The 26,370-nt window shown below is 38.6% G+C and overlaps 1 protein-coding gene across 4 annotated transcripts in view; it reads left to right on the top strand.

The window, feature by feature from the left end:
* Positions 1–26,370, top strand: part of LOC137098600 (guanine nucleotide exchange factor VAV3-like) — a 47,981-nt gene that overhangs the window by 13,243 nt on the left and 8,368 nt on the right. For 2 of the 4 annotated variants that reach the window (XM_067475006.1, XM_067475007.1), the window contains exons 7-25: positions 363–431; positions 515–618; positions 1,133–1,232; positions 1,657–1,752; positions 3,826–3,894; positions 4,478–4,564; positions 5,850–5,935; positions 6,202–6,334; positions 8,220–8,329; positions 10,376–10,477; positions 11,325–11,416; positions 12,096–12,118; positions 14,279–14,303; positions 16,246–16,376; positions 19,319–19,384; positions 19,618–19,652; positions 19,782–19,898; positions 23,798–23,885; positions 24,343–24,472. In XM_067475006.1, the coding sequence (XP_067331107.1) occupies positions 363–431; positions 515–618; positions 1,133–1,232; positions 1,657–1,752; positions 3,826–3,894; positions 4,478–4,564; positions 5,850–5,935; positions 6,202–6,334; positions 8,220–8,329; positions 10,376–10,477; positions 11,325–11,416; positions 12,096–12,118; positions 14,279–14,303; positions 16,246–16,376; positions 19,319–19,384; positions 19,618–19,652; positions 19,782–19,898; positions 23,798–23,885; positions 24,343–24,472 (1,663 nt within the window). Of the gene's footprint in view, positions 1–362; positions 432–514; positions 619–1,132; positions 1,233–1,656; positions 1,753–3,825; positions 3,895–4,477; positions 4,565–5,849; positions 5,936–6,201; positions 6,335–8,219; positions 8,330–10,375; positions 10,478–11,324; positions 11,417–12,095; positions 12,119–14,278; positions 14,304–16,245; positions 16,377–19,318; positions 19,385–19,617; positions 19,653–19,781; positions 19,899–23,797; positions 23,886–24,342; positions 24,495–25,767; positions 25,776–26,370 lie in introns of all 4 variants that reach the window. The other 2 variants (XM_067475009.1, XM_067475008.1) reach the window with 2 other exon arrangements.

Here is a 26,370-nt window from a genome sequence, read left to right on the forward strand (position 1 = left end):
AATTTGAATTTCAAATACAAATGCATTTATTCCTCACAGTACAACTGATGAAACAAAGACATTTTTGTCCTACATTGATATTATATTTTATTGCCCTGCACTTTGTACATTGAGCACATTTATATGTTGTAGGTGCATTTGAGGGAAATTCCTGGTTGTCAAATCCCTAATTAGCCTCGTTATCATAGATCTGACATTAGATGTGATATCTGTCACTGGTTTCAGTATGAGTGTGTCACAGCTGTTGCATCCACTTGTTATTACACATGCAGCCACTCTTTTATTTGTTTCCTGTCTAATAATCAGTGTCAGTGAACACATTCAGAGGCTGAAGTTTTGGTACGTTTTTTTTCTCTCCCCAGTATTTCCTGAATCCTCTGAAGATGTTCTTCTCTGCTTCTGAAATTGACAAAGTATTTGTCAATATTCCAGTAAGTCGGACACGTTTGCCTTTACATGTCACATGACATGGCTGTAAAATGCATCTTACTGATGGCTTCCTTCTTTAATGCAGGACTTGGTCAAAGTTCACAAGAACCTGATGGTTGATGTGCAGGACTCCATCTTGAACAAAAATGCCCTAAATCTCTACCAGATCTTTATCAACTACAAAGAGAGGTATTCATCAACAGGCTTCACTTAAATGTGCTGTGGCAGGTTGGAAAATGATCAAAGTGCAGCTTTTGGCGCTGCTCTCTTTCACTTAAAGTTATTTCTTGTATAAACTAATGGTTTATACAAAAAAGGCAGGAATAAAAAACACTCTTTATGCTGTTAAATTGCTTTTAGGCAACACTTGCCTTGTGCAGGCCATGACAATATTTCACCTTGGCTTCACTAGACCACTCTACTATCTCTTCTGAATCAGTGGTGGTATATTTTCAGAAACAACACCTACAGGTAGATCTTTTGCCCTAGATACATCTGATTACATCTGAATTAACAAGAATCAACACAGCAGTGAATTGAACTACAAGGACATTTCTGAGAATTTATCTTAATCGAAGGAGTGAGTTCTTGTGTACCATGACATAGGACGGCAAAAATTACTTTGATTTTGATTGTTTGTCAAGTGAAACATGTCTGAATCAAAGTCACATTATATTACGTTTAAATTCTCTTTTACTTTTAGATTGCTGATTTACGGGCTGTACTGCAGTCAGGTGGAGATCGCCATTGCGGTTTTAGATCTCCTTTCCAAAGAGAAAGAGGATGTTCGCCTGAAGCTGGAGGTTAGACACCTGACAAAGCTGCCCTCTCAATAATACGCATACACACAGCCCCTCATGCACACAGATGCAGTATTTCAGTGGCCTCTAGTGTGTTTTTTTGTGTATTACATGTAAATGAAGTTAGTTTACATTGGATTATTTCTATGGTTTGGTGCAGATCTCATGAATATAATCACAGCTAGAATAAAGTGGAAGATGAAATATAGAAGAAAATATTAATTAACTTAAAATTAAACATACACACATTTAGCTGCTTGACAACTTTATAAATTTGATGTACTGGGACCCTGTTTTATCTCTTGGTTGGTCCAAGTCTCAGTAACACGATAGAAAATCGTCAATCCATCGATACATATTAAATCCCAACGTGTGTTATGTATTGAAATATTTTGTGTTATAACTATGTGTCTTGTAATTGTAACAGGAGTGTTCAAAAAGAGCCAACAATGGGAAGTTTACACTCAGGGACCTGCTGGTCGTCCCAATGCAGAGAGTCCTCAAGTACCATCTTCTTCTTCAGGTAAGAGATGTGATTCTGTTAAGAGTTTTTGTCTAAGAAAAATCTCCCAAAGCACACATTTGCAATTAGCCCAGTGGGGAGACCATATGCAGAAAATGTGACCTTCTTCTTGGCAGCATTCGTTTAATTTAACTATTTATTTGTACATAAAGTTGAACATTTGGGGGTCATGTGTCTGAACAATGTGATGTTCTCGTTAGAAGGATTCAAAATTACAGCCTACTTGTAATATGTCACACGTATGTTAAATTTGATGCCCTTCTCCTTGATGAGACCAAGTGTTGTATTCTTAAAGATTTGTTAATTACATTTGCAGGATCTTTTTCTCTGAGTATGTAAAGTGTCCACTCGAGGGCGACATTCTCCACATACTTTCATCCCTGTAGTGTCTTAGCACTACACACACTGCAGAAAAAAATATGTTTATATATTTTTATAATTTGAGGAGTCATTTACTCTAGTTTTGATATTGCACATCTCCCAGTACAGTAAATAATTAGAAAAAAAGCTCCAATTTGTTTCGAGACCTCAGCTCATGGAATTTCCAAACTTTTTACCAAAGAAGTTGAAAGGCAAGATCTTTTCACTCACCTGATTAAAAAATAGTTTACAATTAAAATCATAGTTTGGATTTATATTTATAAATCAGTTCTTATACATGCTTCACAGGTCAATCTAGTACAAAATGATCACTCACACATCTTTGCTTCCTGTAGAAAGCAGAAATGCAGCTTTTCAGAATCCCTCCAATTTCATCTCCTCCTGATAACTGTGTGACACAGTCTCCCCTGGTTGGTATGAATCAGAGGTTAGACTGTAGATGGCAGGGCAGATGAGAACAATGACTGGAGAGTCATTTTAAATTGTTGTTGAGGCTAAGGGCCTCCTTGGTAAAAGGTGGAGATCTGGGTGTTTTTAGCCGCCCCCAGAGGTGAGACTTTGGGAAAGGAGCAAAAAGGGAAACTGAATGGGTAAAGCAGAAATAAAGTGAGAGTGGATACAACAACACTCTGGTTTTCAATTCATGGAGGAATAGTTACTTTCTTCATTGGCACTGTAATTAGACAGTTATGTATAAACATATTGCTGTAATCAATATCACATCTTGATGATAGAATGTTTATTTACTCTACATACTAAACATTACACAGCATGTAGCATGTGTTATAACCAAGCAGCATCTGTCTAGAATCAAATGGCAGCTACAAGAAAAAAATAATGTGTAAAAAAAGTGTGAAAACTTTAGTCCCACAAGGACAAAAAAGCATAGAATTTATGTGACAATATGTAATTATGTGGAAACTGCTCACAATGGACTAGTATTAAATTATTCGTTTTCTGTGCTTTTTTGGCTGGAGCTTTGACGGTAATGAAAGCAAAGTCTACCGCGGGAGACAGATTTCATCAACAGATTGGTTCCTCACTGCAGGTTACACCAACAAAAACTTCCATGTGTTGATTAATCGTCGCTATGTGTGTTTGTAAATTTTAGGATGATGTGGTCTGAGCATCTTTTGTCCCATTTCTGCCAAAAATAATAATTATTCCCAATTTTGGTTGATCGTACTGTGTTTGTGAGGAAAATAACACTTCATATGTTTGATTTACATTTTATTTAAAATGAACAATTATATAAAGCAATATTTAAATAAATGCTCATAGGTTGTTGAGTCAGACATTATATTTTATGAATCGACCATATTTTAGCAGTAACATCTTGCAAAGTACCAAGTAACTGTAAGTGTGAAATAATTACTGTCCTCTGTCCCCTCAGCTTTTTGCTGTTCAGCTTCATGGTCCTGTATGATCGTACAAAGTGACACTAATCAGAAGAACGTGTTATTCTTAGAGTATTAAAACATTATTTTAATGATATTAACTTCAGCGTATTTGTCATTCCTCAAAAATCCCCTTTAACTGCTGTCAATTTGAAGTAAAGTAATTTCATTATGAAATCAAATATCCAACAACCCATGTCGAATTAGATTGTGCTTGCAGTTGCGTGCGTGTGTGTTTGTGTGTGAGTTCATCTTTTTTTTCTCTTTTTTTTTTTTTCCTGTCGTCCTATAATAGGAGCTAGTCAAACACACTCATGATGCTGCTGACAAAAGCAACTTGAAGATTGCTCTTGATGCTATGAAAGTAAGTGCAGTACTTTACAGTAAATTGTTCGTAATCATTGTGATTTCTGCTTGTTACCAGTAACAGATTTAGCAGATCATTCCTGGCAGTCTTTGCCACTCAACTATCAACTTTTATCAGATGGAAATAAACCATGAATCAACCACGCTTCACTGCTACATTTGGGTCTGAGGTGATAGTAAACTTTTCCATCACATTAGTGAGTGCGGAATTACCTCTTTACTGTTCTAGTCCATAAGCAGCCACAAAAATGCAGTAAATGCTTAACTTTAGAAAGCTTGAATGCTAAATTTATACCTCTAATATTTGCATGACCTGCATGATTCAATTACACAAGCACACAAAACATTACAACATAAACATATGTGTATAATTAAAGGACTAGTGGAAATATGCCATTTCTCTTTGATGCATATGTGCATATTCCACTAGAGTAACAAGCTGTTTTATAGGGAAAGGTCTTGTGCTATCCTTAATAAAACCCCAACTTGGCAAGTGAATGCATTTCATAAAAAAATGTACGCTGGAGAATATTAATATTTTTCGAACATATGCCAACACACACTGTGTTTGTTTTGCCCAGGATCTGGCCCAATATGTCAACGAGGTAAAGAGAGATAACGAGACTCTAAAGGAGGTTGGTCAGTACCAGAGGTCTATCGAAAACCTGGTAAATCAAAAATCCTTTCTTTTTATACAACTATCAGCTACAGTATTAGTGTATGGGAACTGTCAGGCAAGCATTTGTTAGTAGTTTCAGCCAATAAGCTCAGTCCTCCTCCTGCATTATGTACGACACCCCGTCTTTGGTGTAGACTCAAAGTTTCATGACCAGTAGAGTCTGATCCTTCTGATGTTCTAGAGGGCAAATGTGCACGCAACGGAGATGGAGGAGATGTGGTCAGTACTGTAAAGCTCAGTTGGTCATCAGTGATGAGCCCCAGATTTCTGGCAAATGTTGTGGGGACATAAAATTGAACTTAAGGCCTTTAACCCTAAGGACATGATATGTTAATTTAAATGTTGCATTTTGTTACAACTAATAGTAAACTGAATTTCTCTAAAAAGGTTAGACTATGGGTTGGACAAAACAAGACATTTTGTATCAGAAATTTAATATTCTAGGAAATCATAACGGGACATTTTCACTATTGGTTCACATTTAATGAGATAATGGGGCACAATGATTAACAATAATTAAGAAAACAAACTATGTAACCAGTAGTTACTTGCAGCCTCATGCAGGTTACAGATGGCTATAGAAAATGCATCTTAAATAACACATTTTACTCTAATGTAAATATCAATTTGAATTTATGTTATATTTATGTCAAAGCATAACATAAGTCAGAGAATGTATGTTTCAGTGTTGATTACAATATATGTTGCCTTAGGGCCACACAGAAGGGAACCACCACGAGCATATCAAATGCAAGCCTGAATATTTGGCATACACATCATACATAATGCAAGAGACGGCATCACAAAGTTTGGTAATAAGAAAGTAGAACAGGATGATATAAGGTGGGGAAGAAAGAAGTCATTTAAAAGAAGCAGTAGCGTATTAGAAAAAAAGTGTGACAGCAGCAGAGGTATTATGAGTAAAAGAGCTTGAGATCTTGTCAGGTTATAAAGACCTTCTTCTTGTCCCGACCGCACAAGACTGATGAGTGAACGTCGTTGGTAATAACCAGAGTCAATACGAGATGGTGTCAGAACTTGAATGACATTTTATGGGGAATGTTTGAGGATCTGTTGTAAATTCCGACTGGAATAAATGTTTTTATTTGGGTTAATTTTTCCATTGGAAGAAAGTTAATGGTGTGTAACAAAGAGACCTCACATACAATACATCAATCTCAAATCATTCATTAAAACACATTGGCTGCAGCTATATAACAGTTTTAGTAATAATAAAAGTATTCATTCATTTTTTTATTTATTTTTGCTTTTAGAATCAATCTCTGGTTACCTTTGGTCGGCCAAAAGGAGACGGAGAAGTTCGGATAATGTCCAGTCTTGAAAAGAAGAAGCAAGACAGGTTGTTTTACTTCCCCCTGTCCGTTCATAAATCAGTCCTAAAACATGTAAATACTACTTAACAGCAAAAGTATCACCGGTCACTGCTTTTTATTGCTGTGACTGTATAGACTAGTCATATGATGGATGATTTGCTTTGTAATCGATGAATCTCAGCAAACTGCCTAAATGAACAAGGTTACAATATTTTTACTTTACAACAATCTTAATGTACTTGTTTATAGTATAAACTCACAATTCTACACGTTCTGTCCTCCTTTTGCTCAGACATATCTTTTTGTTTGATGAGGCTGCCATTGTTTGCAAGAGACGTGGAGACAACTATGAGATGAAGGACATACTGGACCTCAACTTCTTCAAAGTAACCAACAACCCCACCTCTGACAGAGAGGACAAAAAGGTCAGTCCAGGCAGGAAATAACAAAAAACAAACCTATTATTATTTCTGAACTGTGCATTGGACTGAAGATCACTTTGTGAACTAATCTCACATTTTAATTCTTTTTTTAATGTGACGTGTTTCTACCAAACAGACAACACAGTGACAATGCTTGTGTTCAACATCTGTTCGGGTGCAGAATGTGGATTTTATCACTTAAAACAATTGTACGCCAGAGTGCTATTCTCTCTCGCGCTCTCTCTGCTGTGTTTACTGTGATGGTCAGCTGTGTTTTCTGTTCTCCACAAAAATCCACATTTGGAAACCCAGCGCTCAGTTTCATCAGTTTGTACAGTACGCTGTTTTTTTTCGCCTTGTGGGAAGGTTTGCAGGCGACTTGTTGATGTCTTGTTGATGTATGCTCACAGATGGTGTCTCCTCACGCCAGTGCTGATTGCTAATGTGAACGTGACAGCTTGCCAGAACCGAATGGCTTGGCGGTTCTTATCAAAGGGCCTCCATTATCATCCTCATTTGCTTTATTGTGCAGTCATGATGTGTGTGTTTATTTGGGACATGTGCATGGTGGTGTTGTTATTATGTGTACTCATGGACTTTCTTTGGTTATTATTCATGCCGGTCTCTAACATGATTTCTAAAGTAACAATCTTGTAGTAAACATGTAGTGGCACAAACCGTGTAATTTGTCATTTCCCATCAAACTTCTAAGACAAAGCTACATTGATCGCATGCTGCATAAAAACACAGACACAACAATTTGTGGTTAGACAGGCAGCACAAAAAAAGGCAAATCTTCACAGATACTGTGTACCTACATCAACCTCAACACCCACAAGCTCACACACTGCAGGACAGAGATGCTAATATCAGGTGATGAATGTGTGCAGTCCTCCAAGGCTGCTTATAGCTATACATCATTTTCTGCTAAATGAAACTTCACAGTGTGGATGTGGTGCCACTGAGCACCCACACAGTCATCAATGATTTAATACTCAGCAGAGCTCTAAAACAGTCAGGACTTTGCAGGGCTGGTCATTACTGACAGGCAAACCCGCCACTTTTCCTGTTATTAGGTATGACACAACAAATGGTAACAGATTGGGGTGGCCAAAGCTGAGAGCTTTGGGAATTGATTGAAAGTAGCTCCTAAATATGCCCGTGGGCAAAGCGTTTAACCTGTGAGCACCGCAGTAAGCTGCTTGGTGGCCAGCAGTAAAAAAAACTATGGCTTTTAATGTACAGCCACTAACCCGAACATGTGGCTAAAGAGCAATAGGTGCATTTTAAACCCTGATATTTCAGTAATACACTATACGTAACACCATATGTCGGTTTTTATTTGAGAGTTTCATTAATTTTCATATGCCATAGGGAAAATTCACTTTTGTATTAGATATGCCACAGAAAATAAGCAATATTTCTACCATGCTGGAAGAATTCAATTTCATAGGTAAAAGTTGTGAGAACAACTAAAGGTTGTAAAAAAACAAACAACAAAAAAGGTGATATTACCTTGTATAAATAATGACTAATATGACAGCTCCCAAATCATCCTGCACTTACTCCAGTTTCCACTTAAACCTACACATAAAAGCACATGATACCACACGGCCATGGGCATTTATTTATTTATGACAAAAGATTGAAAGGAAAAACATTATTACTCGTATTAAAAAAGGCCCAGTTTTAAGATTGTACGTGCTGTGAAGTAACATTACTAACAGCTGACCTACTGTGCCAACCACCATTGACAATGTACATTCTGTGAGCTGACTCATCCCATAGTCAACTTCCCTTTTTACACATAAATATGCAAATGTTCAAATGCACATGCATGAAAAAAATACATTCACTGTGATTGCTTTCTTCTTCCTGATCTCCACAGTGGTGCTATGGGTTCTACGTGACTCACCAGCAGGGGCACACGGGCTATGAACTGTTTTTTAAGACCAGAGACCTGAAGAAGAAGTGGCTAGATCAGTTTGAAATGGCCATGTAAGTACACAGAGACATGAACACAACAGTTGTAGCTGTTTGCTATCAGCACGCAAGACCAGTGTGTGTAGCACAGGCAAAACACACTGTGTGTGTGTGTGCGCGTGCGCATGCATGGTGGGGTTTTTTTTTTGTCTTTGTTTGCATGCGTGTTATTCCAAGGCCGAAAGAGGTGTTGACTCTTTCATGTGCACTGTTTGATCAGGTCTTAGCTGTAATCAAGCACACACTGCTGACAACACTATGATACACACACACACACAAACGCACACAGATACATACCCACACATTTACCATAAACTGTTCCAAAGAGCTGCAAAACTACAAAGAAGTCACTCTGCCTCGAAGGTTCTTTAAATCAGTGGTTTGTGGAGATAGATCTCTTGTATGATTGGAGGGTTTGGCAGATATCACGTCTCCATTCTTTGTTAAGCTGTTTCAGGAGAATACAGTGTTGTTTTGACATTACACTCTGATTGAGTGAACAAATGCTTTTGTGTTTGGGGTGGCTGTGTATGAAAACAATATTCCTGATATGCATGCTGACTATCTGCTATTTCCTACATGAATATATTTTCACTTCTCATAGTTACTGGATCTTTCTTTATAAATGCATTGTAGCAAAACAATCTGGTGTGTGGGAATAACGGTTAAACAGTGTACAATTTTAGTCCTTCTCTTTCTCTGACTTGAACTGAAAGCTTATATAGTCACATATAAGTGTATACACTGCCTTGACCACTTAGCCCTAGACATCAGCTCTACACCTCATGAGTAATTTCCCAGCTTTAAAGAAGAAATAACAGTTGTCTCTTGAGTCCTGAGCTGTTTTTTCCCCCACAGATACAGGGTTTGTGTCTAAAAACGGCCGTGTGCCTCTGTGCACTGGGTAATGACACCAGAAGGGGCCCATTCAGCAAGTGAAAATTGTACCTGTAAAGAGGATGTGGGCTCCTGATGAAGGACTCACTTATGGGAGCACTCAGTTTAAGTGGCTTCTGGATGGTGTGTTCAATACAGAAAGATGTTTTTGTGTCGGTCGTGTTTGTTCACATTCCAGGAGGGCTGCTTATTTCGGCTATGCATGTTTCCCCTCTCATATTTGTACACATGCAGCTCAAAATTAGATTTGCCTGGGCTGTTTCGTTTACAGGTGCACATGTGCTGGGGGTAAAATTGCTTTGATTTCACTCATTTGAGGATAAAAGCTGCAGATAATTTTTGCCAAATAAAGCTTTCTTCCTTCATTTTTTCATTTAGTTGATGTTTTAGTTAGTTAGTTTAGTTAGTGTTTTATTATCACATTTTTAACTTGGTTACGGGCGGGTGAAATTCATCACAGTTAGTGTTTTAGGGACTTATACGTTGTGGAGTATTTTTTTAAAAACTGTAATTTTACTTCTTCTTAGAGTGTGCAAATAACTCTTCATGTTGCGAAACGTACTAATCAGAAAATGTTGCTCTTGTCTGATTGGTCAGACTGCAAATGAGTCTGACTTTATTGGGAGGCTTCACACATGAAGTTAGATGTTCCTTCACAGCCTGCGTTGCCTTGGAACGTTTGTAGAAGACCAAAAAAAGAACTAAATCATAACAAACACACATCCACATACATCATTTCACCCTTGTTAGAGAACTTGAGTTAAATAATTTAGTACTATTTCCACCTCTGGTTCCATAACAAAACTATAGGATGGATTACAGACATTCACAGAGAGGATGAATCGTTTCGGTCCCTTTACTTTACATCTGGCATTATCATGCTGTTGGATAGATTGACTGTACATTTATTCGTGTCTGCCCTCTGGATGATTTTTAATAACCATAGCGACTGTGACTTCAGGAACATACTTGGTTTTTCTATTTAAATCTTTTTTATCTCGTGCATGTGTTTAGTCTAAATCAGTGAATGTGAAGACAAACGGCAAACAAAAAAGCCGACATGAGAATTTAACTCAAACCAGGCTACATACCAACAGAGCCACTAACATGGCTATAGACTTGTTTTCAATGTGAGGTAACTGTTTTTCTTATGTTGTGTTTCAGTTCAAATATCAGACCGGAAAAAGCCAACCACAACTCCCACCAGTTTAAGATGTATACATTTGAAAGAATCACTTCCTGTAGCTTCTGTCACCTCCTGCTCAGGTATGATTCATGCATTATGATGAGACGCTTCTTTTTTCTATAATTACTATATGTTGAACTCAGTCACTCACTCACAAGTCCTAGTCCAGTGGAAATTTAGCAGTGTAGGATGCTCAAATTCAAGTCTGAGACAGGATGAACTGCAACTACTGCAACAAATTGTTCCAGGATGGCAAGTCATCATGTGTTATTACACTGAGAGAATAATACTCTTTCTGGTGATTGTCTTATTGAAGGTACAAAAGGAACACCATGACATTTTAGCTTTTTTTTAAAGTTAAGCTTAGACTGCTAGCTACCTCCCGATTCCTGCAGACAACATTTACATCTAAAACCCCAATTCAAAAAAGGTTGTGACGATGTGTAAAATGAAAATAAAAACAGAATGCAGTGATTTGCAAATCCCATAAAGCCATATTTTTCTTTTTATAACACATCATAACTTTTCTGTTGGCAAAAGGTCCGGATTGCAGGCAGGCCAGTTAAGCACCCCGACTCTTCTCCTGTGAGATCATGCTGTTGAGATAGACGCAGTATGTGGTTTAGCATAGTCTTGCTGAAATATGCAGGGCCTTCCCTGAAAGAGATGTGGCCTGGATGGAAATAAAATATGGGTTGATGATTTTGCAAATAATTGTGTAATTGTATTTAGTTTTTATTTCCGTTTTACACGTCCCAACTTTTTTTGAATTGGGGTTGCAATCGGTTTGTGCTTTTGGAAAGCTGCAGGATGCATCCTGGGTCTTTTTTCTGATCTCAAGAGTATGACAGAAACGTGAAAATCCAACTTATCAAGCTATTTCTTTTAAGGAGGCTATGGTAAATGATCCTGTTCTAATGTCTCCAGGGGCATCTTTAACCAGGGTTATCTCTGTCAAAAATGTGGGCTGGGGGCTCATAAGGAGTGTCTGGGTCGACTGGGACTCTGTGGAAGAACAGGTGAGATTCTCCACTTATGGTCTATCACAAATCATGTTGTAAACTAATGGCTTCATTTGTACAGTATTCACTCTGCATTCTCAAGTCCAAAATACTCATGACCTTTAGCACCACCACTGAGGCACTACTTCCACTTTTCTTCCCCAAAATACCAAAATCTAAAAGGCAGATTGATATGAAATTTACGGAGCACATTCATGGTCTCAAGAGGATGGTCTCTTTACATTTTGGGGCACTCAAACTTTCCCACCCTCATCCCAGATTGCCAGTCTTGTACACATTATATCTTCATGACTGACAAACCCTCTCAAAAAAATTGTAAACTCTGCAAACTTTGCATGTTTTGACTTTTAATCTTGTAGCAGTTGTTTAATTGAAAGCTAAACTAAGTTGTATTTTTATTTGGAATTGTATCGTATTAGTCCTGTGTCAAGCTTTAGCTCACTGTCACCAGTCTGGTGCTGGGGTTCCGGTACACTACCCTCCCTGAATACACACACAGCTAAAGGCAGCTTTGGCCTTTGACAAGCCTTCTTAGCAGTAGCGCTGTGGTCTTTATGCATTCTGAGAAGTGATGAGGGCCAGCCGAGGTTGACAGTTGAGGTTGTATGTCAGAAAGCCACCACCACACACTCATATTACATTCTTCTCACTCTGTCTGTCTCTCACTTGACTGCAGATTCTGCCAAGCCGAGGCCCAAGGTAAGACCTGGACTGTTTCTCTTTTGTGACTCACTGTACACACTGAAGCTGTTGGTAAAAGATAGCATAGCAGATCCAGAAATACTGTATAAGTCTACACGAGCACACAGAGCACTCACAACTACTATATAGGATAAGGAAAAATTATAAATGGAAACTGATGTGATCCTTAAGAGTTACAGCAAAGCATTGTTTGATCCTATGGTGAACAGGTAAAATGTGTTATATAACTGTGAAGATAACTGCTGCCATTGTTATTTTCACAAATTGTTACTTCATGCCTTTTGGATTTTATCAATATGTTTTGCAGCAAAGTAGTCAGACGTGTGAATTTTCTTTACACTCTTTTTTTTCATCGCTTTCACCACTTTTCTGTGATGCTCCAAATTTTTGTCAGATGCATTCAATGTAACTATAATGGAGATGTAAAGCTTTGAGTCCTCTTTTGATAAATGAAATTAAACGTAGACTGATATTTCACAACATACACATCACCTGATGATATAAATGTTGTGTGGAAATGGGTCAGCATGGGCAATTTGACCTGCATTATATTACCATGCTTCATCTCAACAACAAAACCTCGGGATCTTTATGTTGTGCCAGATTGGCATAGTTTAAAAAGAAAGTTACTACTTTATATAAGGTTCTACTGTTCACCCTGCATGTCAGGACAAAAAACCCACCGAAGTCTCCCTAATTAAAAATGGATCATGTCAAAGGAGTAAAACCATTGTTAAGCAATTATTGTGAAAAGGGAGAAGTTGCAAGAAAAGCCTTGATCAAGAAGGCGACCAAAAAGGCAATGGTGAATTGGTAACAGTAGCAGTAGAGCCTAAGAAGCCCTCTGCAGAGACGGGTAAACCTGCCGGAAGGACGACCATTTCAGCAGCAGCGCATCAATTAGGCCTTTATGGTACAGTGGCTTAGATGGAAGCCACTTTGAGTAAATGGCATATGACAGCCCACTTTTGCCAAACAGAATTTAAAAGGCCTCTGAGAGCCCGAGGAAAAAGATTGTTTGGTCTGACGAGACAGAACTTGAACTCCAAGCACTATATGCAAACATTTTAAAAAATATGTTTCCATTTCAGTATTTGGTATTATGTGTAGATGAATGGGGGTATAACAATATACTGCTTTCTGAAGCAACTCTATGTTGTGTTAAAATTTTGCCAAGTTTACAAATTGATACTTTAAAAGCCAAAGTTCAACATGTTTGGATCTACATTATGCATTAAAAAATATTGATCAAAAGTATGTTATAAAAAAAACTCTTATACAATTCATCTCCTTCTTAAATTGTTACAGTTATAATTTTGTGATGGCTTTGTTAAAGGTAGCTTTGTCACTTGTGTCACTAGCTACGGGAGGATGAATGAGCTACAACCACATAGGCAGCTAAACACTCACTGAACAAGAATTAGCCGCTCGACGCTAATTTGTTTTCTTGTTTCCTGTTTAGGACAGGTACTTGTATAAAAAGTCCTGAGCCTTTCTGAGTGCACATCCTCGTCAGACAAGTAGAGGAATGTGAGGAGGGTTTCACATATTGTGTAATTTATTCCAATCATGTCCAATCCATGAATGCCAGACTGCTGTCAACACATAAAAGCTGTCCAAGCATAGCTCCAAGTGCTGCATGTGCTTTGAATGGACATTTGAGTGGCACACTGTTATATTTTTGACTGAAATTGATAGTATAAATTTATATTTTTTTAAATTCAGCACTTCCACATCAAGTCACCTGTCAGGTGTGTTGAAAATGATGAAGACTTTTACTTTTGAAACCCTGAATGGACACAATTTATTTTCCCACTTTGCAACAAATGCAAGAAATTCAAGTTTGCTTCCCCAGCATTCAAGTTTCTGCAATTCGTGACCGCTTATCTAAGCAACAGTGAGCACTCAGGTATACTCAAATATGTATTCCCCCAAAAGACAAAGACACTCCATTCATTTTTACTCTCAATTTCTTTTACTTTTTAGTTAGTTAGCCCACGCAGAGCACTTACAGATGATTGTATTGAGAGTATGACTCATTCCTGAGGTCAGGCTGATCTTACACAGGGAGTAAAAATGACCTCTGTATTAACCAATCCCTTTCTTACTTGTTTTTTTTTTCTCTGTCTTGCTTCTTGCTTTTCCGTCTATCCACAGGAAACCACAGCACCACCAGACCCAGGTCAGTATGCCTCGACCATTTGACAGTTTTTGTGAACCCGCTAAGGGCTTTTTGTGGTGCCTCTTAAGCTGCTTTCATCTTAGTTCTGGAGCAAACGGAAATGCAGACAGGATGAAAAGACGACCGTTAGTCAAAGGGCAGAGTGAGACCTGGAGCAGATACTGTAGATGGTGGTTTAAAGCTAAACCTAAGATGTTATCGTACCCAATTCACGTTCTTGATCAAAAATTACTCAACTGGTGCTTGCCACAAAACCTGACCATGTCTTCTTAGAAATCTACTGATGTGAATCTCTCCCGCTCACACTTAAGGTTCAAAGGAGGAAATGAGCAACACAAGTTTCCTCTTGTCAAATATATTTGAGTAAGAATAACCAATGAATGATAGGATGCGGAAGGAATATTTAACCAAAGGACAACAAAAGCTCTTTTCTCACCGCACGCTGTGATGCCTAAACCCTAGACGGCATTGAAGATGAGTTGAAGTGGGTGGAATCATTATGAGAACCATGGCAGGAGAAATACTGGCAGAGGAGCACTTGCAGTAGTCTGTATGTCTGGGCCTCAACTGCTGAGCTGTGCTATCACTTTGTGATAAATCAATTTCCATAAGGGGCTTTATGAGAAAGACTGCCGTGCTTATTGTTCTTATTAAAAACATGAATGTGAGATATTCCATTCATCCAAGGTCACCGCCAGCTAATCGTCTCCTCGGGCTGATTTGCAGAGAAACCATGGTTTGAAGGGAGATGTGTCTGAGTAGGCGAGATGTGTGAGTCAGGTGAGAGTAAGTGGCTGTGTCCTTTATGTAGGCAGGGGTGCTTAGTCTTAGCTTTAGCTGGATGCTTGTGGCTGTGTTTGTCTGCCACACCGAGGAAAGATTGGAGTTGCACCATTCAGGTATCAAAGAGATTAATTTCCCAGGGTAGTAAATTGCACCATTTTAGCGGTTCAGTCTTCAGAAAGACTGTCCGAACTCTGTCAGAGATCAGTTGTGAACAACCTTAAGGACAATGAAAGTAAGGGATTTGCTTTGTGTAGACGAGTAGTGCAAATTGGTGCATAATTCTTAAATAGCTGGATTTATTAGTCTCTAGTCCCGGCTTTAAGATTAAGAAATTAATTGTAAATATCTATGTATTTACCCTTCACTTGACTACATGATGGTGTGTTTAGGCACCTGGCATATGCTGAGACCCTCTCACACATGGAAATGGAGGGGTGGGGGGAATTCAGATGGTGTCACTCTGTAGACACACTGCAAGATGCCTCAAAATCCTAAACACTGTATCGTCAAAAAAAAAAAAAAGAGCAGTTTCTGGACACATTGCTTCTCACATTGTACAACTGAACCTGTGACAAAAATCGGTCTAAAATAAAACACAATGTTTTGCATTTTTTTAAATTTAATTGTGTGAAAACAGAAAAGTTCCCTGTAAAAAATTTGGTCGTAATACATTACCAGTAAACTGCTCTGTATGCAGTGCAGGTTACAATTGGGTCTAATAAACACAACAATCTCCTGCACACTCACAATGATTTAAGTTCTTCTCATACTTAAACCTTCACCTAGAATATTGTTTGTTAACAGCAACCACAACTCTACACATTAACTTTCCATTTCAGTCATACTGCGAGAAACACAATGTACAACTGTGATTCAGATGTATTATTAGGTTACCAGTAGTGCCATCATATTGTGTGTCATATTTGCAAAATCTCTCTGGTTACAGTGTTTTAATCTTGTACCCAGAACTACCGATGAACTGATCAGGAAGTATTACTTCCATTGTACTGCTGTTGTTAGACACAAGCTGCGTCCACCACAACGTTAAACCGTTATGTGGTGTTAGTGCTTTGGCTTGACTGCTGTATAATACTCTGTATTTGCTATATGTATCACATTTTAAGTACAATTTATATTTATATTCCCTGTCTACTAGGTTTACCCAGGATGATTGTGATAAAAGACTACAGTGGCAACCCGTGTCCCCAGTGTGGGCCCCCACTAAACGTTCAGACGGGGGATGTCATTGAACTGATGTTTGCCGACCTGAACAGCTCCTGGTGGCAGGTGTGTGTCACTCAGCTCATCTTTGTTTTATCTAAACATCTGTGACAAAAAAAAAAAAAAAACATGACATGGCTCACTGGGTTGGTTCGACGTGTGCAACGTGTCGTAGGTTTGAATCCATGCTGCGTGCCACCTCTTATGTCTGATACTCGATGTCCCATGTGACAAATGGGGAAATGCTATAAAAGTATTAATGGTGTGACATTAATAGTTTATCTCCCATTCGCCATTAAACTTTGTCGTTGTTTATCACATTCTGGGTCCTGTCAAGTGAGCCATATATTTGACATTGTGATAAGGCTCGCCTCAATTTAGAGCACCAGACAAAACTCTGTATCTCCACTGAACCCCAGTGAGAGTGCAAATGGGGCATCTGTCTTCTCTTTCACTCTTCAGATTGAATCACAGCCTACATCAGATGATCTCACCAATTAGTGGCTTTTCTTGATTAATTGACTGCCACAGTGAGACAATAAAACCACACACACTTCAGCCTTCGGAGGATGTTTTAATAGTCGTGCACAACCTTAAGTACAGGAGCATTAAGCAGCCACCGCAGAAGGTCAGCCAAAGTTTGAGAGAATTTGACCTTATCTGTTGTTGAAAGGATGGCGATTTATCTGGGGTCTTCTTTGAGCCTCCCTAGCTGTTTCTCACTCTGCATTACAGTGGCATTAAAGCCTCATCCTCCTTCTGGTGCTGCTCCAATCATATTGCAGTTCTTTGCCAGTGGCACAGCTGGGAGTAGGCAGTTAGCCCGATTTCCTGTGGTCCGTGTTTCTCTCGGTTGTGACACAGCACAAGGTGGAGGGTGAGGACACGAATGCCAGGAGACTTTTCGTAAGCTCGCTGAATGTCATACTGCAGACCGGATGGCATTTTGTTGTTTGCTGCCATGGTTACCATGCATACTGGAAGGGGATAATCAAAGAAATTAAATGATGGTACACCTTTTTGTTTATTCCTGGCATGTACATAGTGATACTGTAAGGAAGCTGCCTGAATCTGCCCTGTGGAGGTTTAGACTGCTAGTGGTTCTGTGGAGCAAATAACATGCTGTAAGTATCAAGGTTTTCTATCGGAGCAGTATGAGCAAAGATGGTTGGAAAAGGGGTGTACAATTTTCAAGCTAATAGTGGCTACAGGGCCCACCTCATACCAAAAAAACCCAAAACAAAACAAAACAAAACAAACAAAAAAAAACCCTTATTTTTTTAATTATCATGTTGTTTTTATCTTTTACAGTCGATAAGGTAATAGATTAAATGTGTTTCTTATTTCTCTATCTATGCCTATATAGTGAAATTATTAAAAACATCTATCATACATTTTACACAGTTAAATAGGATGTGATTTAAAATTCACCAAGCCACAACAAATCACACAAGCTAATGATTTAGCGGGACTAGTTCAGCCCCTATCTGTCTCCTTTTTTAAGATTGTATATAGTTACTGCCTCATTACATTATGTGCAATAAAAAACAAAATGCTTAAATGTCCGTTAATATTTCTACATTACACACACACACCTTGGGTAACATTCGGCCAAACTTGACAAATCTTGCACTTAATGCCTTTTGGCTTGATATTTATTGTTTTCTTATGGCAAACTGTCCATGTTGTTTTCCCTAGCATAGTTGATGTCTATGTCATAATTATTTTTAATATGGTAAACCAAAGCCTTTTGTGGTACGGTGCTCGTGGAGTTACTGTACATCACAGGTGGAAGGCTAGACCTGCAAATTGCCTCCAAACCACCAAGTTTCAAAGCATATTAAAAAAGCTTTGCAAGTTTGTTAGGTCTTGTGGTCACACATAATGTGTTTTGGTAAGAAATGCTGAATCTAAACAAAAGCTCCAGAGCTATACAAAATGAAAAGCTCCACAGGGTACCTTTAATCTTTAGCGTCCCCAGTGGCGCCAGAGGATGGAATTACAAAACATTGAGAATTCATATCCCCTGTTACCCAGAAGGCAATTATCCCCCATCCCACTGGCAGAACAATACAATCAATCACTGTAATTTCATTTGATCCTTTGGCTGCTGCCTGTTTATGCCAACAGAGTAATAAGTTTAATCTTTATCATACGCTTATCGAAGGCATAACAAATAGAGAGGGGCTCTCCAAAAACCTTTGATGAAATGTTATTACACAGAATGAATCACAGAGATGGGTAAAGATGCGCTTTCCAATCTAGTTACTGTCTGGGTTTGCACGCTCCCAAAAAGCATTTCATACTCTAATAAAGAGCAGTGAGGAGGAAAGCATAAACAAAGCAGGAAGCCGAATGACGAGCTCCACATGCCCTCAACGCTCACTGTCTTCTCGGATCGACTCAAGGGACTTCCAATTGGCCTTTGAACTCAGACCTGGATCGTTAAATTAACTCGAACTTTATCTTGATGTATATGTCTGTTACTGTTTACTGTAGACAACATGATTAATAAAATAAACTGAGCTATTCATGTAGGAGCAAGTCCGTAATAAAATTAAGTTGTTTTACCATATTGGTTTGTTTAGCTGAAGTCAAAAAAAGGGCTTTCCACACTTTGTTTGTTAAAAGAATTAATGATTTTTATATAAAGCTTGTATTTGCTTGAGGCGGGTTAGCTAAAATGCAATTGTTAGTCCTTAGTGCGAACCACAGTGCTCACGCTGTTTGGATATTCAAAGAACAGAATAAGATCCATTATTTAGCGTTAAACAAGGCTCTTGTTTTGATGCAGTACAAATCTAACTGCCGGCAGAGTTTGAACCATAATTAACTTGGGCTGCAAATTAGAGGCAGCGCTTGTTGTGTGCTAATTGGTGAGGATTTATTGAAGCGAGTGTGGGAGGGGAAGAGGAAAGGAGGAGAGAGAGAAAAAAAGAGAGAGAGAGATAGAGGTGTATTTGCTCGCAGACAAATTTAATGCGATTAACAGCCAGTTGCCATTGCAGGGCAGAATTCTGGCGACAAGCAAGATTGGCTTCTTTCCAAGTGATGCTGTGAGGCCTTGCCCATGTGTAAGTAATCAATAAGACATATTCAGTGTGATTACAATGCAGTCAGTGGATAATGGCTCCTATTTATGTCTTAGCAAAGGAATGTAGTGCTCTTCAACTGCAGCTTTTTGGCTGTAGAAGAATGATTTTAGCCATTAAATGGGGCTTAAATATCACATTACCACAAATAACCCCCATCCCTCTCTATTGACTCCATTAAAACACTAAATAACCACAATTCATTTCTACGCCAGGTTCCAAAGCCCGTTGATTACTCTGCCCAGCTCTGGTAAGCAATGAATGACCGCAAGTCATTCTCACTCGATTCTGTTCTATTGATTCTATTGATTGCGCTCATCCTCATGCTTAGCATGATTGATTGCAGTTAAAGTGCAGTAGTTGTTCATGTGTGATTTAGGTTTGCAGGGCCTATGGAGAGATACCAGGCTGAGGTAGAGCTCCTGGACCGAGGAAACAGCACCTATCTGGTTCGACACAGGAGTAAAGAGTGCACTGAATATGCTATCAGTATAAAGTAAGTGACATGATGATTCGTTTTCCATTTATTTCCATGCCATTTGTTTTCACTCACTATAGTTTACCAGGAATAGTGGAATAAACAATGCACATGAAGTCAACAGCAGTCTTGTGGGCAGAACAAAAAAAACCCCACCTTATTGTGAGAGATGAAAGGCAAGTGGCAAGAATCATTCGAGGAAACAAAATGCTCACACGCAAATATCAGCTCAGTAAAACAATGGTTCTGATGCTGATGTGAGAGCAAACTGTAGAAACGGCAGTTTGTAACCGAAGGACAGAATAAGTTTGCTCGGTGGGATGAATCACGGTCGATGCTGGTATTGCGGAATGTGGTGGGAAGCATTTAGTTTAAAGAAAAAGGAGATCATGATAAATTTCCTCACATTTCTTAAAATAAGTCATAGACATGTATGGATATCTACCACTTCAAGCACGGCAGATAATGATAGGAGGGGCCACTGTTGTGTTGCCCAAAGACAGAGCACAGATTAGAGACCACAAAGGTAAAAAACTGGTGCTGCCTTCATTAACAAACAGTGAATGTGTCTTTAAATTCTCATTGGCAACCGAGATCAGCCCAGGAAAACATTAATGACTCTAAATGTTTACTACCTGGTATAAACCAAAGACCCCAGTGAAGATCATGAACAGGATAAGTGGTTAAAGATAATGGATGGGTTCTTTGCCTTTTAAATCATTAATCCATGGTTTTTGCTTTAGCTGTGCATGCTCTCATGGCAAGCAAAACTCAGTATGCAAGTAAAATTATATCCAGCACTGGTAGTAAGATAATAAATACAACAATCTTAAAATGTTTTAAACCTAACACATTCTAAGAAACAGGAACAGCTGACATATTTCATACGGGTGGATGCAAGATTCTTAGTTGCTATGCACTTTCTTATCTCCTACTTGATTTTTCCAAAAGCGACATTTCACCTTCTGACAACAAAAACAAGTCTGGGTTATTTTTTTTTCTGAACGGTCGATTTCTTAAGTCACTGTACACAGGAAAATAAAATTAATCCTCAACCACATGAAGAACACCACACAATAGCAAACAGCACAGAAGGATGAGCTTCTGCTTTTCTTCTGAAAGTTTAATGATTTATAAATGTATATCTGCTTACTTCAACAGCCTATGGTGGAGTACCAGTCCTTAAGTGAGCACACAGAGACATCTGTCCTTTGGAATCTAATATAATATGTGGTTCTGTGCAATAATATTTCTTAATTTTAACAAAGTTACTGAGTTTTTGGTTTGTTCCGACCACCTTCTTCCTTTAATGTTTGCAATGAATCCTTAGTAATTCTTCTTTGAATTATTTTATATTCCACCGCAAATTGAAATAACATCAAAAATCATAATGTTGCAGTTACCTCTTTTGGCCAAGAATAACAGCGTGCTCTATCCCAATTCAAACTCTTGATTGTCACCCTTTTTTCTCTGCACCAAGTCATTCCACAGCCTGGTTATTTTACATCTTTGCCTTACGAGAAATGTCCCCCATCAACATCACATTTAACAGCATATTTATGCAGGGGGATGCTATGCTCTTCCTGCTCTATGTGTCAACATTTGTCTCTCCCTCTGCAAGCTCATATTTTGATGAAAAATCAAACTCCAATATTTCTAAGAATTAGTATTGTGAGAACCCCACAGAATTGCAATCAGCATAGAAGCAGGGATGGACCAGGGGCTGTGTACAAGGCTGGCATGGCATTGTGAGGTTGGCATCAAAACTAGCACAAATTAAACTTATTCTCCAAAGGATCCTTATGAATCCATTTAAAAGCTTTTGACAATCAACAAAACAAGCAAATCTATTTACCTCCTTGTAGTCTACCTCATATTTACCACTAATGATGTAGTAAGAATATGGTCTGTAGATGCCCTGATTTGACTAAAACCTCTATACTTGATCCTCCAGTATGCATAAAGATTAAATAAAAGGTTGAAGTAACTGTCTATATAAAAACATAGTTGCTGGAACAATATCACTGTTCAGTTTCTTTATCATAATATTATAACGCTCTGAGCATCAGAACTGAAATTCTTCCTTGGCTATACTGAGACTGGAGGTAGGTGAGAAATAATTATTTGAGTGAAGGAGCCTTTATCCACCCTTCCAGTGTCAATGGAACTGGCTTTGTTTGAACTTTACATCACACCTAAATGCTGGTGCAGTTAATTTTAGTTTACTCCACTGGCTGAATGAATACATCTCAACTGAATGCAGCATGGGAAAGCGATGGAATTGGATGATCCACTTTATCATCTATATGTTGCCCGTGTCCTCCACATAGACACTTGGACACACTGTATGTACAATGAGGTGCAGATAGCTTTGTGTCAGACTGTGTACTCCTCTTTGGCTACCGGTCTTTGAGATGTGTTTCAAAAGAAAGCAGACAGCACACTGAATTGAAGATAAAACACTCTTTTTCCTTTAGGCCTTAATAAATGTCTGCTTCATCTGCAAGTTCACTGCCTCAGCGTCCTGCTTTTGAAACCCAGCACTGTCCACTTAACAAGCAAATGTCTTTCAGACTGCATCAAAGTTGTTCGGTCTTTCAAATAAAGAAAGAAAGGAGAATAGAGTCCTCTTGACCTGGCTTGGCAGTGGGAGATTATAACGATTGAGAGCACACTCTGAAATCGTGTTTGCATGTTAGGACTGTTTAGACAGCGACACACCATTTCAGCCCACTTGGTTTTGTGGACTGATACCGTCCCTCGGTCGAACCTTTGATGTACAGGCCAGTTTCTGAGGACGCTGATTCTAATTGCCTGTCTCACTGCTTAAGATCATTATCAGCACTCTCAGCTCCTACAGTACTCATCAGCTGGAACTGTTTAATGTCAAGGCTACAAGTGGTCAGTGTGTGTGTGTGTGTGTGTGTGTGTGTGAGCACGGACTGACTTGTATTTATGTGTTCTTGTACTGTATATGTGGAGCCTTGGAGGCCTATAGGATGAAAAAGAAGCTCAGCCTTCACCAAACAGGGCTCATGTGCACAATATAATTCAACACACATCAATTATGTATTATTCAGAAAAATACCATTATATTCTTCTTCTCCCTTATATACTGCATTGGGAAAGACTCTGTATAGTATAGCTCTATTTTCAGTGTAGCTTGCACATCATCATATGGGAAACATAAAGTACTGTGCAGTCAAGTATTTTGGACTTGTGTGTATTGTACATATACGAAGGAGTGTGTATGTGTTGTGTGGACGAAGCAACTAAATTTGGTACAGTTAGTGTAGTCAGCGTTTTTTACAAAATCTGCTTAATTTTTTTATTCCACAAGGCTTTGCACAGAAGGAACGGTTCACGCCTGAACAGATCTAAATGTTGGGTTTAGTAGTGTGAAAGCAAATTCATGCTATTTTTTTGCTTGATAAGTTGAATCTGATGGATCACAATATGATTTCAAATAAAAATAAAAAGAAACACTTTTCTATGTTTTTTTTTTTTTTTTTATTTCTCGCTCTCTTTGGTAATACATGGCTCTAAAAATATTTCAAATGAAACAGTCTTAGATGTATAAACATTCTTTGGTTTAGCTGTTCACAGCTCTTGGCACTACCTGTGATGAGGGTTCACATGAACTTGGAGTACTACTGGTGTACAGAATGAATTGCTGTTACAGGGTAAAACTGGGTTATCCTATGATGCTTTTTTTATTACCTGGTATGAGTGAATTGGATCTGATTTAAAGAGCAGGGGAGAAGCCGGGGTGTTCTTGTCAAACAATGTTGCTGTGCTCAGCATGGTAACCGACAGGCAGCACAGACAGACCTTCGTGATGGTTCACCATAGAGACTGAACTGATGTGGAAGCATGTATAGTTGATTAGCAGCCCATGTCTTATTCATCCTCCACAGGTTCAACGATAAAGTCAAGCACATTAAGATTCTGACCAAGGATGGCTGCTTTTACATCGCTGAGAGTCGGCTGTTCAAGACGGTGCTGGTAAAGACTTTTTGTGCCCTTTGACATGAAATTACTTTTGTAGCACTCTCTTGAGATAAACAACAGCATGAAAATTACAATTTTACTTTTGGTTTGTACGATGATAAAAATGTGTAAAGTCATAGTTTATTTGTACCTTTTTCTACACACCAGCCAAACAACAATACAAATGCGTGTTGCAAGCATCCGGCTGTGGTATTGTATGGCAGTAGCTAATATTAGTCTGTTTCCAGGAATTACATTTGAAACGGGGAGATGGAAAGATACACTATGGTTAGCTGCCCTGCCCAGCAACCTCTCTTGTATTGTCGCGCTCCAATAAGCAGCTTCTCTCTAACAAGCATCTCCACATGTTTTTGCTTTAATTTCTATACATCTGTACATGATAGCATCTAGAGTTCCCCTGGCTTAACAGCGTTAAGTTAATGTTCTTTTTTACTGTGCTTGTTTTACACAGGACCTGGTGGAGTACTACATGGAGCACTCTCTTAAAGAGGGTTTCAGCAGTCTTGACACCACTCTGCAGATCCCCTATAGAGAGATGTCCAATGGAAACATGCCCAAGGCCATTACTAACGCTGGTAGCGGTGAGTCTTCACTTTCTAACCTGTAAAAATATTAACAGTTCAGATCCAGTTCTTGATCCAGTTATAGCTGAAAACTATTTGGTGCTTTTATTTGACCTGTTTGGAGAACCAGAGGCTTGGACCTTTGGTACAGCAGTCAAATTCAGATAAGAGGGAAAAAAAAAAAAAAGAGTTGTTTTCTCTCCGGGATGGTTTAACCTGCATTCAAACATATCTCTGAAACCAAAACGGTCAACAGGAATGTTGTTCTCTGACTCATCACAAACAATTAAATAAATCGGAGGCAGGAGCAATCTGCAGAGATCAGTTCGTCACTTGTGATGTGATGCTGCAACAGGCCCTCAGTTACATTACAGAATCATGCAGAAACAGGCATGCTGGTGATATTTTGTGAAGCATAATGAGCAGAACAGCACAGGGTGCAACACAGCGGCAGCCTTCCTTGGGAGACATAACTCTTGTTTGATCGATCCTCTTCGATCATTTATAATATACTGTCAAATACAACCGTATCTCTTCATTACAGATATACAGTAGACTTGTGTCAGTTAGTTGAGTTGTTGTTGAGTTGGCTGAGCTTTATTTACAATTGCTAGGATGTGTTTAATGAAACTGGGATCCTCTTGATCTTCATCATCACCTTATTAGCGCATGCAGAAGTCTTCTCTTGCATTATCGCATTAACACATTTCCATTGGTTTCACACATTTTGTACACCATGTTTCAAATCAGTTAACACACCTGTCATTCAGTGACTTAAAACTTTATTAAATTAACTGTGTCAAACAAAAGGAAAACACACATACTCAGCATAGAAAGTAATTGTATGAATCTAATGTATATGTGTTCATCCCCCTAAGCAAAATTCTTCAATCAGCGATCATTCCTTATCCAAATATAAAAGATGCTCCTCTGTGTTATTTTCAAGTCTTGATCAAAGATGAAGGAAAACATTTAGTGTGATGTTGAACCTGTTGCCTAATTGACAGTAGCGACGGGATGAAATGTAAAATTCAGAGCATTTTAAGGTTTCACTTTGATATTTGAATATTTTGAATACAAGTCTTTATTTGGTCTATTTTTATTTTTCACAGTTCTATTTACAGTGTTAATGTTTCTGCATTTGAACAATATGGTAAAAACAACAGAATCTGATGCAATACAGTAAAGAATACGTGGATTTTAGGTGAAAAAAGTTTTTTCATTGAGGAAAGAGTACAGTACAAATTCTATGCCACAGTGAATGTCCGATTTGGTCTAGTCTAGATGCTCACTGTACGTCTTGCATGTCAAAGACCGTTGGGTGGAGGAAGACCTGCACACAGGAATAAATTGCTGTATGTTTTCAATGTTTTGTTAGTGTACGAACATATTGCAAACCAAATGTTTGATGCTGGGCAGTGATCTTCGGTTTCAGCCTGTGTGTTAACTCTTTTGAAAATGTGACTTCAGAGTGGACACAAGTGTCAAAGCAAATGGGAAAAACAGTAAAAGACAGAAAACAAGGATAAATGGCTAGTTTGGCTCTGTAAATTTAAAGCTTATTAATTACCATATTTTTGTACAGTGCATATACTGTATGTCACTGGTTTACAAAGCAAGAATCAAACAAGAATGTGGTTTTGTGATTTGTTATGCTCTGCACTGTGACCTGGAGAAGCTTGATGTTTTCACCTTCGACGTAGCCAAGCTAGGTCTTTCCCCCCCTCGTTTCAGTCCCTATGCTAAACAAAGCTAACTGCCTTCTGTTAGTAGTGGTAGACAGAAAAGTGGTATTGATCTTCTTACCCAGCTCTCGGCAAGAAATTATTTTCCAGAAGAGATCCAATATAAGCCAGACCACCGCCATACAGTATGTAATCTAGCAATCTGATCGCATTTCAACTGCAATGCACTAA

This window comes from Channa argus, chromosome 14 (assembly GCF_033026475.1).
Source record: "Channa argus isolate prfri chromosome 14, Channa argus male v1.0, whole genome shotgun sequence".
In the NCBI taxonomy this organism is placed as follows: Eukaryota; Metazoa; Chordata; class Actinopteri; order Anabantiformes; family Channidae; genus Channa; species Channa argus.